The sequence below is a fragment of the Melospiza georgiana genome, chromosome 2 (assembly GCF_028018845.1).
Source record: "Melospiza georgiana isolate bMelGeo1 chromosome 2, bMelGeo1.pri, whole genome shotgun sequence".
NCBI classification, from domain to species: Eukaryota; Metazoa; Chordata; class Aves; order Passeriformes; family Passerellidae; genus Melospiza; species Melospiza georgiana.
Genome location: NC_080431.1, coordinates 23,871,257 through 23,884,795, shown reverse-complemented (window position 1 = coordinate 23,884,795; position 13,539 = coordinate 23,871,257). Strand labels below are relative to the sequence as shown.

At 37.8% G+C, this 13,539-nt stretch overlaps 1 protein-coding gene across 1 annotated transcript in view; it reads left to right on the top strand.

Annotated features, from left to right (window-relative positions):
• The window catches only part of ATP10A (ATPase phospholipid transporting 10A (putative)), a 109,588-nt gene that overhangs the window by 71,524 nt on the left and 24,525 nt on the right, over positions 1-13,539 (top strand). The window contains exons 8-10 of the mRNA XM_058044729.1: positions 9,176-9,393; positions 10,905-11,099; positions 12,598-13,159. Of these exons, the coding sequence (XP_057900712.1) occupies positions 9,176-9,393; positions 10,905-11,099; positions 12,598-13,159 (975 nt within the window). The remainder of the gene's footprint in view (positions 1-9,175; positions 9,394-10,904; positions 11,100-12,597; positions 13,160-13,539) is intronic.

The following is a 13,539-nucleotide window of genomic DNA, read 5'->3' as shown; positions in this document are numbered from 1 at the left end:
CTAGAGAATTTCAGCTTACAAATAAGATACAGAATAAGAGAAAGACTCAAAATAGACTGGGAACTCTAAAACATGCTTTAGAAAGATGACAAGATCTTAAACAGGAAAAAGATATTTTGAAGTAGTGGATTGTTCTTTTTTTTCTCCTACTTTAAAGCAGTACTGAGACCTTACATTTAAGGCACTTTTTTTTTCCAAGAAACTAGACCTTTGGGTAGTGTTACAAGTGTTGCAGAAAGGACTTAGGGAGAACCTGTGACTTTCTACCTCTGTACAGTAGGTAAGAAAGAGAAAAGAATTAGAACTTAGAGAATGTTACTGGATTCCTAAACCTGCTTGTGACACTCTTGATAATGCATTCCTTTTTGCTTCTTCTCTGCAACTGATTGTTTGCTTATTTACACTAATTTAAGAGTGTTTTCTGTTCCTCTCAAGAATGATGTTATTGACAATTAAAACAGTTCAGAGAAGGTTTTTTTATGAGCTTGGTGTCATCTGATGATATGTCAGCTGAACTCAAGCCCTTAAGTTTGAATATTGAATGTTCAGATATTTTTTCTTCAGATTTAGTGAATTTAACAGAAATCTATGTTTGGGCACACTTTCTTCGTATGATTTCATATTACAATATAAAAGTTAAAGAAAACAGAGTGAATGTCACTACAAACAAAAGTGTCAGATACATAAACTGATTGATTTTTTTCAGTCCTTCTTTTCACCTATGGCTTTGTTTGGGCTTCATTGTAACTCCAGTCAGTATAACATTTCTGACAAATATAATTTTTAAATTGACACAGAATATTTAAACAGCATTTTATTCTTTTGTTATTTTTCCTCTAAGGAAAATAGGTCTTTCTCTATAATTCTTTATATAAATTGTGATAGTTTCTATTTATTTTGTTCTCTATAATCAGTATAAATAACATAATAAATACTATGCTTCATTCAAGTATTTTGTTCGCTCTGTTCTGCAGTTTGATTTTATAACCATCTGTTATCTTTTCTGCTGCTGAAGCCTTCTTGGTTAGGTATGATAAAATGTCTATCACAGCTCTTTCTGGTTTTAGGGTGTGCATCAACAACATTTCATTCCTGTGTGCTTACTTGCAAATTATTTGTCAGCCACTTTTCTGTGTCTTATACCAGAGTATCTGAATTTCCTGTATACATTATAACTGATGCCATCCTGCTCTTCACCTCAAGTTTTGCTGAAGATTTAGTGAAATAGAAAATTCTAAAATCTTTTACCTAGGGAGTGATCTGAGTCTGCCATATATGCTAGAAAATCAAGTAAAATGCTTTTGCTTTTTTTGATCTGTTTCAAAGATGACACTACATCTTCACATATCCAAGTTGGTTTTTTTTTCTGCACAGTGGTTTATTTCTTGGAATCAAACTTTGAGTAGCACTCTATATGAAGTTAATTTAAAATTATTGCACATGGTTCAGGATGCAAAAGCTGCCAATAACAGGTCATTTTCCACTGTAAAAGTAGATGTCTAAGGATGGAAATAACCGTGCTCTGAGCTCTTTCATTTAAGTTGTTATTCTGCTGTGGTGGGGTAGCAGTGCCTGTCATTCCAGTTGTTTGACTCTGCTCATGATAAGATCCTGTTTTCAGTTTTGGACAGCTGGACAAAATTTTTAACTATTCTTTCAAATTTTTCATGCCAGACGTTTGCCTCAGGCATAAATTTTAGGAGAGAAATTTCAGTTATAACAGCACCATTCAGCCATATCCAAGAACAAGGTTTAGATGTTGCAGACTTTTTTTCCCATGGCAAGATTTTCTGGCAAGTTTTCCACTGAAGTCAGTTGGAGGCCCTATGTCCTTGGGCTAAAGGATGCACACACACAGAGAAGGAGAGTTATGTCTACACCGGCAAATTGAGGTCTGAAATTTCCGAACTTTTGAACTCTTATTCTCTTTTAAAGCATTTTTTTTCTGCATAATCTAGGACTACTGCATATCTGTTAATTACTCAACCAACAGATTGTGAATAGCCATCATAAATTTTCTCTATGCTGCTTTATAAGCTCTTCTCCCTAAAATTTATTCAGAGTTATGAGAAATTATCCCATTTTTTTCTGTTCTACTTGTTACTATACTGCATTTGACATTGTCATATCTCAGTTCCTTGCACTCAGGGAGTGCATTAAGCAATGCACACGAGTTCCCTGACATGTAGATTGATCTTTCCCCTTCTTCCTCTCCCTACACATGCAATACACAATTCTGGGAGGTTGGGAGCTACTTTAAAGGTGTATGCCATGCTGTGTTCAGTTTGGCATACTTGAGGCAGCATGTCTTTTTCTTGAGTGGTGGGACTATCCTTTTTTTCCTTGTAAATTCATACCACAAAGCTGTATAAATTCCCCATGTGAAAGGTGAGCTTTATGATTATGAGGGAGAGTTCTGTTTTGCATCAGACATGGACGTGTTAATTATGATTTTCATCACAGAGATTTATGCGGACCTTGTGCAGAGTTGAAGCAATTCTTACATGCTTTAACATAAAAACAGAAACCCTGAGTGAGACTTAATACATTTTTAGGCATGGGAAGCAGGTTTTCATGAATGTTCTGGAGGAAACATTTTCCTCCAGAATTCTCTATAAGCTCCAAGTTTCTTATGACTGCTGGATGGCGCTTTGCCTAGGAGTATTGCATTGTTATAGTCTAGACAAGAGGTGACAAAAGCATAAATAATGGAGGGCAATAAATTGCACTAGTGTGAGACAGAATCAGCTGGAGGTAATACAAAGTATTACTCATAGGTTCTGCTATGCAAAAGCTTAGCACTGAAGAGGAATCCAGGAATGTAGCATACGTAATAATAGTTCCATGATGGAAGCACTATGAAATACTCAGCACTGTTGAGGTCATTTACAGTATTTTGGTGGTGGATTCTGCACTGATTTGGATCAAACTAAGGGAATTTGCACTGCATTTAGTTCCTGTGGAGACTATATTGACAAGGATGGGATACTAGTTCCCTAATTGCTGATATTTGCGTGGAGGATAGTAATTTGATAAGTTTACAGTTACTGTAGAAAATGAAACATTTCTGGGATGTAATTTATCAGATTTTTTTTCGACATCTATGATGGTTCTCTAGTACCATCATACCTATATCTCTGTGGTGTAGAATTCTCTGTACAGACAAAGAGAATTCCCACCTCATGTCTGTATGGCTATTATCTTCTCCAAAGGTTCTTCTTGGCTGGCAGAGTGTTAATTTAGGAGCAGGGTATGCCATGGACCACTCCATGTAGAAGAATGATTTTCCCATTCATAAGTGTCTTGGATATTTACAGAATACTCATTGGCACTATACTCTGCTTAAATGCCAGAATTACTCCTCCAATCAGTAGTACCTTCTAGCCCAAAACATGTTGGCATAAAAAAAGGAGAAAATGTGTTGTTTCCCTATATGTCAAATTGCATGACCATACCAGCACTCTTCTTTCAGGCTAGGAGGCAGCTCCTAACAATTCTTAGAACTGGCCATGCCCCAAGTTTGCCTGCTAATCCTAGAGACAGTAGGTGTCCAAAAGCCCACTGTGCTTCTGAAAGTCCTTACATGATTTAGCTACAACCAGATGGTCTTGGCCTGACATTTGTCGTAGTTGTTTTCCAAATGCTGCATTAATCACCCGCTTGCCTATGGGATGCAATCTCTGTTTTTCTAGTTATAGCTACCCATTGTATGAAGCTGTTGACAAAACACAAATTGAATCTCCATGAATACAACCACACAAATCTGAAAAATCTGAATTTTTCATTCTTTGAATTCCTCCCCTTTCCTTCCAATGACTGAAAAAACTATAGACAACATAACAATAAGAGAAGTTTATGGAAATGAAGGTAGATGATAAAAACCTCCATGATTTTCTCTTGTTTAACAAAGTTTCTCAATCACTAAATCTGAGAGAGAATGAGTTTCTTACTGCTGTCCAGTTTTTCTTGATGAAGATTGGCTAGCAAGTAATTTTTATAGGAAAATACATTATGCTAAAAAAAATCTTTCCTACTTCAGGGGGCTGTTTTGTAGTGGAATTTTCTCACTCTTTTTGTGTGCACTCATGAGAACATAGCTTGCATAGTCCAGGCATATTAGAGAATTATTTTTTCTTTAGGATATAGAAATTGAAAAACCTGTTCCATAAATGCAGTGGTTGCTTCCAAAGGGATTTCTCATTTACCACTTTAACATCTGACGTGCTTTATAAACCAGGATAGTCCATCTAGCCTTTCCTGCAAAGCTGAAAATATTTAGCAGAACTGGGTGCTTAAGGCATTCTGTGTAGCTTTTTTTGTAGCTTCTCTTTACCTTTCTTACTGCTTTTTAAAAATTTCTAATTGGTAACTAAGGAGAGAGCCAGTATGAGCAGATGTAAACTCAGTACATAGGGAGTGAGTGCCCCACTTTAAATCTTATAAAAGACAGAATAACTCATCCCTACAGACAAGTACTACTTCTCTACTTCTCTCTAACCATATACCTACACTGACATTTTCTCTGAAAAAGTCTCAAGAAAAAAAGTAATCTCAGTTTCTGAGTAAAGGGTTCTTAATAAAGGACTTAAGGTTATTAAGCCCCTGGGGAGGTCAAAAGGTTAGAGGAAGGGAAATCTTGGTGCTTTCTTATCTCAAGGCTTGCTCTTATGGGCAAGTTCTAGCAAAATAAATTAGGATTATGTTAGCCAACTTGTACAAATTTATAGCATTCTAACTGCTTCTCTCGATCTTTATGTAGACACTAGAGTGTACTTCAGAGTGAAATAAACTTGCACTTATAAAATAGTAAGGAAATAAGGTGGTGTGATGGTGTAAGTGCTGCACATACAGATTTACTTGGTGACAGTTCAGTAGCAGCCTTATTGACTGGTTTGAAGCAAAATGGAAATTTTCCATGGTGAAATAGTGCCCACACAATGAGACAGCTTAAGTATCCTGGCTTGAGGTGTCTGCAGTTTCATGTTGCTTGAAGGGAAATTCTTTACAGGTTCCCAATCTCATTTCAAGTTAGTGGAACATCTGGCTGTGTGGCAACAGTCTGTCAGCCTGAGAAATGGGCTCCTTGTCATAGAGCATATATGGCATGGAAGGTAAAACAGAAAAAAAACCCAAAATCAAAATTAAATTAAAGGATTTTTAAAATTAAAGAATTTATCTTCAAGAAGATAAAGAATTTATCTTCTCAGTACTTGGCAGCTATTACAGGAGTTTTATTTATAGCTTCTGCAGTCTTATGAAAGATAAAAGAAGGTTAATAGAATAAGTATTAACTGTTGTTTCTTCTTTGTGTCATAAATATAAAGTGGAGTACAGGATAGTGCAATCTGACTTTCATAAATTGCATTGCTGTGTTACCAAAGTTTGTGTCTTTGCCCTTAATAAGAAACTGGATAGAAAAAACAATCAAGGCCATCAATTTTTAGTGCTGAAACTGAAAAGTATCCCACAACAATGTCTCTCAGGTTATAATGTTCACAGGAAAAGGTTCTCAATTGGAGGGAGCTGAGTGGGTGGAGAGAACAGCATGTTCCCAGAGAGGCACGCACTGTGCAGCTGAAGCAGTGTGAACCTCAGCCATAGCATAACGATTGAACCACGCTTCATTATTTCTTTAAACTCTTTCATTCTTGCTGCATAATGTGTAAGACTGCACTTGAGAAAATGTTTAAAGGTGCTCAGGCTTGTTTTTTGTTGTTGCTGTCAGGTTTCCCTTGGTATAAACTGAAATAACACTATTTGTATCAAAAGAATTGCATTTGATTTGGTTAAATGAGATTCTAGTCTGGTTCCTACTTTCCCTTTTCCTCCTTTTTCTCAGGGGCAAGGACAATTAAATGGATGTGTTACAATGAAACCTGTATAGGGAGCAAGAGATAGCTATTATAGAGACTAAAAAGAACCACACCATCACTGTAATGGTAATAAATAAACTGCTGCATTAGGAAACAGCTTTTGCTATGTTGAATAAACTAAATATGTTTAGATGTAATGGAAGAAAGAGCAATGAGGAATCCAGAGATATGGTATGCAGGCATTACTGTATTGTACATGAAATGCATTCTCTGCTTAACCATAGGGTTTTTATACAGGGAATAAAATTATATTCAGTTCAGGATCTTTGAGGTCTTATATCTCAAGACATATTTTCAGAACGGAAACCTAAAGTAGGTGTGATTATTAAAGAAAATGTATCCTTTTAAAAAAAAACTCTGCTTATAAGGGAGTTGGACCAACTAAATGGCACATTTTGTAAAGCTGAAGTAATTGTAACATCTCTTTCCCTGTCAAGGGATGTTACCTGTTATGACAAGAAGCAGCTCAGATTTCGGTCTAGCATTCAAATGTCCAGCATCTATAGTGAAAATATTGTCCCTGTGGCAAATCCAAACTTTTCTTATGCTTTTCCTGAGAGTGGCCATGTCCAAATGTGGCACCAGCTCTGCTTGAGGCTGGTTTTGCTGCTGAGGGTTCTAGAGAAAATGAGCCACAGAAATGTTTTTCTTACAATTGATTTAAATTTTAAATGTTGGTAAAGTGTGGAAAACCTTACTGCTGTGTCATCTTGAGCAATGTTTTTTCAGCCTGGGGTTAGCAGTGTGTAGCAAGGAGCCTGCAGAAGATCATGAAGGCAGACGTTGCCCTGTCTGACTGGGCACTGCCCTCACACAGGCCTCATCCTGGGGTGTGCACTCCATCATACCTCCGCAGTGGAGAGAAGGACAAGAGCTCTTCAGTGTGATGCTCCATTCTGGTTCTTGAGGCATCGTCTTAAATTAACACACTGTGGTATCCACATGGCTCCTTCCTCCCTTCCTGAGCAGTGAGCAGTCTGGCACAGTCTGGGTCTCCTCTTGATCCAGGGCCTGGAACTCTGCTTAGTAGGTGTTGCGGTTCAGTTTGGGCCCTCAGTGTAGACTGCTTCTGATAGAGACAAACCTATAATCAGTTGAATTAAATTCACACTAAAGGGATCTGCATTTCCACTGGGAAAATACGCATAGCTTACAGAGCAGAAGTGGGAACTAGTGGGCAGAAGTGATGGAAGAGGTTAGAACTGCACTGGCCCAAAGCACATGCAGGAAGTAACCTTAGGAGGTGAAATGAACTTCATTTACTTGTAGCTCATTACCATGCAACAAAAGGGCCAAGGCGACCAGTGGCCTCCCTAATTCTTTGAGCTGTCCTGTAGGTTCTGTAATACAAATCAGAGAACTAGGCAGGTCCTGAAAGGAAAAGGCAGCAGGGCTGTGGTATTCTCTTGGAAGCTGTGTGCCTCAAGGAGCAGCTGCCTACACAGCAGTGAACGTGATGTTGCTCAACCTCTTTCCTGCCACATGACCCAGAGGAACATGTATCCCACCAAATAATGCTAATGAAGGAGACTCCCCAGTCATTCACCATCAGCCTCTGGACCTGGGCTGCAGGGCTCTGTTCAAGTTGCAGGGCAGAAGTGAACTGCAGTGTGTCCTTTCTGTCTCCAAATGTGCTATGGTCCATTCTACACCCATGGTCTGAATTTTTTGCCAGGAGGAGCCAGAGTGCAGTGGAGGAGTTGCATCCTTGGGCACAGAGTTAGAGCAGTGACCAGGTGAGCAGACACAGCCAGGACAGAGAAACTCCCGTTTCCTGGATTTCAGACAAAGCCTATACGTGTTTCAAATGGAGTTGAAAAAACCTCTGATGCATAATACTGTAGTGATAGAGCTATCACCATGTACTGTGTGTGGTCTGCTTTCAACTCCTCCAGCTGCTTTTTGACAGATAAAACATGTTTGGAAATTGCAGTGGATAGTGAGGGTGGGTTTTTCTTTGTTTGTAAAGCTAGCTACATTAAAAACAATTGTGTGCCAAACTCACCCTATAAAATGCAAGATTATTCTCAGGAAGTATTTTGAAATAATTTCTTTGTTTGTTAAAGGCCTGAATAATTAACTTACATGCTAGTGATTTATCATTTGCTATTAGGAAAATCTAATTTGTTACACTGGAGAACCGAAACAAACTGAGCCACAAGTATGTAACTTGTACTGTATGGTGTGGATTATTTTGGAAGCATAATGAAAAACTTTTCAATGAATACATAATGAAGGAATAAATAGATACCTGTTAGAGTGGCATTTGCCTGCCTAATGAATCACCCAGACACTAAATGTCCATGGTCTTTAGGAATGAAAAAATATGTTGTATGTATTTTTGTATATAGCCTGTACAACAGACTTTTGTACAGCCTGTCATTAGAGGGGTGGGATTCCACAGCTGTTTCACACCTCTGCTTTCTGTTTCCTTTTTGATTTCTCTATATCTAACTGCCAGGATTGTTTTCTAGCATTAATTGGCTTGGTTGGATTCTTCACTGAGGAAGTATTCATCTAAAATATATCATTTGGAAAAACTCATTCTGTGTAAACCAGGAATTGGTCACTGCAGCAGATGGTGATAGGAACAAGTGTTGCAGTAGGTGAGGGTCCCCTGCTTTTCATACTGCATGCTGCATTGTCCTGTCATGCAGAGAAGAAGGCACAGGCTCCACAGTGGTTTTGACACTAGGCTAGAATTTGGGTTCATGTCTCCACTCTGCAGCAAATGGCCCTGAGCTTAAGCAAGGCTTTAATGCTGTCTGTACCTCATCTCTGTGTGTAAAACAAAACCAGTAGTGCTCTGTAGGTGTGGTGTTCTGGGTACATTTCAGGTGTCAGTAACTGGTACTCAGTAGCTGTGACATTTTGGCTGGAAAATACTTAATTTGAAGTTTGTGTCGGAAATGACATGAAAAATTTCTGGATTGTTTATTTCCTACTCAGATTTCAAGTGAAGACCAAATTATTTGGTTGATTTCATCAGGCAGAGCTGGAGAATAGTCTTCAGGGATGCACTGAATTACTGCAGAGTCTAACTGCCTTTCAGAGAGAATGTGATGATAAGGGAGACAGTGCATTGTGTTACATTTCTAATTATGTTATCTGCATCCTCCATTAGATACTACCATTCAATTAAGACTACACTTTATCTCCTGGTAATGGAGATTATTACTGAGAAAGCACAGCATAATATAAAATCAGATCACCTGAAAAAAAGTCACCATGTCCCTCTCCCTGTTTCTAAGCCACTTTTAACATATGCAGCATTTGTCCCTCCTTTTTTTTTTTACTGATAGCCAAACGCTTAGCAATGTACCAAGAACCTGATTCAGAAGAAGAAGAGGCAGCCCCAAAAGGAGGAACTCTGTCCCAGCGGGACAGTATCTGCAGCCATCAGAGCATCAAAGTGATTCACAGGAGCCAGAGCACCAAAACCCACCGGCGCACGGGGAGCAGAGCTGAAGCAAAAAGAGCCAGCATACTCTCGAAGCACACTGCATTCAGTAGCCCAATGGTAAGTCATGAGAACTAAATGCACAGTGTCCTGTATCTTGTAATAGAACCATGTCTTGGAAAGGAAAAGCAAAGAAATCCATAGCACATTGTGTGACTCTTTATAGATTTCATCTTGGTGTTTGCCTTCTGTAGTCACAGCTGTTTGTACAAAGACAATGAAGTGTTGGCATAGATCTTATCAAAATGCCTCATCTGCACAAACAAGCTGAAGGTAAAGACAATCCGAAACATTGGTTTGAGTTGTAATTTGAGTTTGGAAAGAAAATGTATGTCTTCCTTTTATCTACAGAAGCTCAGAATAGCATTGAGGTCAAGGACTTGAATTACTTGCATATGCAAATTGTTTTCTATTTTGTCAGAGAATTTTAAAACTATCTGGTGCTGGGGTGGACACCATGTATTACAATTCTTAGACACTGTTGACATACACCATAGCATAATTTTTAGTGTGTTTCAGTAGTTATCAGTCGACTGCATGTGTTGTATTTTGAAAACTAAGCGTCTTTACATTTCAAAATGTTGGCGACTTTATGTCCTTACAACTTCATTTGGTTTATTTTATACTGCTGTGACTCTGTGTAAGTTTTATATCAGCTAAAAGGTAATAAGAGGAGAGAGGAGCCAAGTTGTGTCTATTCAGGGATTTTGCATTGTTGCACTGTTGACAAAAATTCACCCTTAAAGCAAATTATAAATATAGACAAAAAAAGATGCTTTTTGCACTGGTGAATTTCTTGATTTCATTCAAGAAGAGTAAGCTCTTTTGATAAAATTCCAAGCTGCAGATTTTATACATGGAGTTCTTTGGTTACTCATATTCATCAGCTGCTGAGCATCAAGAGATAATATTCTACTGAGAAAAGAGGCTTAGATCAGTTTATCTTTTAATCTTTTGTATCCTTGCCTCCCTCTGTGTTACAAAATACCGGAGTTTGCTCTGACAAGAATTATATTAAATAAGTGGAAAATACTGATGAAATAGACTTGAAAGGGCTCAATGTTTCAGTGTAAAAAACCCTCATGAATTAATTTCAAATGTGTGGATGGTTGTTGTTCTCTAAGAAGCAATTGAAGATGGTTTTATTTTCTTGTGCTGATGTAAAGCCAAACTTTAAATGTCATTGCTGTCTATTTTTTCCACACCTCTGGTCTCTGCAGTGTGCCATACTTTAGTATTACATAATAAATGTCTTGAATTAAACAGGAAAGAGGGAGGAAAATTAGGATGTAACTCTCCTCCTTTCCACTACCTCCAAAGTAGATAAATATTGCTGCTATAAATATTTCACATCATTTCTACCAGTAGGCTCATTGTTAACTGTTTATTGTCTAGAATGGGTGTGTTACAGTTCTCTCCACTTCTACTCTGTGGTGTAAGGCCACCCCAAAACTCTTGATATTGACACTGCTTTGGATGCTTTAATGTTGCTGCTTTAATTTGGATGCTTTGCATGTTGCTGCTTTGGAAATGTAGAAGCACAGATATTAATCACTGGTATTTGTTACTAGGAGAAGGACATCACTCCTGACCCTAGGTTGTTAGAAAAGGTGAATGAATGTGCAAAGCATCTGGAGGTCATGAGGAGCCACGAGCAGCCGTTATCCCATCTGAGTCCAGAACTGTGTGACGTTTTCGACTTCTTCATAGCTTTGACTATTTGTAACACAGTCGTGGTTACTGCACCTAATCAGCCCCGACAGAAGGTAAGTTAAAGAAAAAGGAGAAGAGAGTTCAGGCTTCTTTTGCCTTGATACTAAATTATCAAATTATTGTATTTGCCTTGATACTAAATTATCAAATTAATTATTGCCAATTACTAAATTATCCCTGGTAAGCTAGGGAAATGAAAAGCTCCTGTTCTACTGAGAAACAGCTAGGGTGGTGATGACTTGTAGAACTCAGTGAGTTTAATAATGCATTAGCTGAATGGAGTGTGTCAGCTATTTCACTTGCCTCCGTGACAAGATATTCTTTTATTGACAATATCAAGATACCTCTGAAACTCTCCAGATTTCTTGTAATTTATTCATTTAATAAGCATAAATATGTAAGCATGTGTGGAAACTAATTTGTAAATGTGCAAAACTTACCAGAAAGGGATATAAGCTGTCAGTGAATAAATATTTCATATATATGGAATAAATTAAGAAAAGGATGAGACATTTTTTAAAAGTTTAAAAAGAGAAATACAGTTGAAAAACCTCACTTAAAACTTTCAAATTATGTAAAAGATACATCTTAAGCTCATTATGAGAAATAATGATCGTTAGTGCTTAAATTGGCCTTTAACTAGTGTAATTGATGAATGAGAATTTCAAGAATGCATTCCCAAGATGATCTGTAAGACAAAACTATAATGGAATGTAATATTAAAGCTCGCCAGCAGCTGGAATTTCCATTCTGGAGAAAATTCTGCACTTTGCTTCTGTTCCAGATTGGAATAAAAAGTGAACTAGTCTGCAAAATGATGTGGCTTTGTGCCAAGGAAACATTTGGAGAATGCTCAGTTTGGCTGTTTCAGGAATGCTACACTGTTATACAATAATATAATATATATATTACTATGAATATGCTATTACTAGTGTTGCTACTGTATCTTTAGAACAGATTTGTGTGAACTGAGATGAATGGTAAATCTGAAGCAAAATGCTTCAATGCTGAAAGCGACGGGGGAAATTACTTGTCGCAACATGTCTTTTGAGAATATTCTCAATGTTGGCATATTCTCATTACACTTTACTTCTGATACCACCCTGCTCAATAGAAAAATACTGCATTAACTTTTCTTTCACTACCTTCTCTAAATATGCATGAAGGATGACAAGTTCATACTAATGGTAGCTTCTAGTATGCAGTGCTGATGGTGATGGTGCAACATTGGTAGACTATCCATTCGTCGTAGCTGAAGAGGTGAAAGAAGAAAAAACTGTTTTAATACAAACTTATGTGCTTTCACACACAGGTATAATTCTGAAGTTCTAGTGAGTTTTTTGTTGTTGTTATATCAGTGTTGCCCATTTACTTTTGTTCCTCAAAATACAAATACCATTACTTTTTGTCCTCAAAGAAATTGTACTCTTTAGTTGGAGATGCTTAGAGTGACTATCAGTGTCAGAATTCTTGTTCAACTTTTCTTTGGCATTTGTTCATTGGTGGCTTTTCTTCGGCATTTGTTCATTGGTGGCTTTTCTTCGTCTCAAGGTTAGAGACCGATTTGAACTAAAATCTCCAGTAAAAACCATTGAAGACTTCATACGAAGATTCACTCCAAGTCGCTTGACCTCCGGATCTAACAGCAGCAGTTCCTCTAGTCTAGCTACAAGCAAATCAATGCACAGATTTGGTCTGAGCACTCTTTCATCTACATCTACGGATAGCACTTTATTAAAACTGGAAGAGAAGCTGGCATACTCTGCACAGATGAATAACAATGGCTACAGCTCCCAGCAAGGCAGGACAGCTTTGGGGGGCGCACCTGAGGAAGGAGAACTCCGTTATGAAGCAGAGAGTCCAGATGAAGCTGCTCTCGTCTATGCAGCAAGGGCATATAACTGTTCTCTGGTTGGAAGGCTGTCTGACCAGGTATCAGTGGAGCTACCTCACCTGGGAACCTTAAACTTTGAAGTATTACATACGTTGGGCTTTGACTCCGTCAGGAAGAGGATGTCAGTAGTGGTCAGGCATCCTCTCACAGATGAAATAAATGTTTACACTAAAGGAGCAGATTCAGTTGTTATGGATCTTCTTCTCCCCTGCTCTTCAGGTATACCTCTTACTTACCTTTGGGGGGGTTGGGAGCCACTCAATTGCTGAAGATCTCATAATATCTTAATGCCTTGTCTAGCGAGTAGATTTGCATGCTTTTAATTTTGTAGAATGGCAACCATTACTCTTCTTTTATAATACTTTGTAATTATTGCAAATTTTCTGTAACAAATTACTGGTTCCTTACTTCACAGGAATGAAGATAATTTCTGTAGAAGATCTTCTACTTGCAAGCTTTATTTTAAAGGAATTTCTTACAACTCAGACAAAGCAATTTACATTTCTTTAGAAAAGCCTGCCTGGCAATGCTTGGACAGTTTAATATTTTATATGAAACTGAAGTACTTTTTATTCCTATTTCCCTTTGTTTTATTTGTG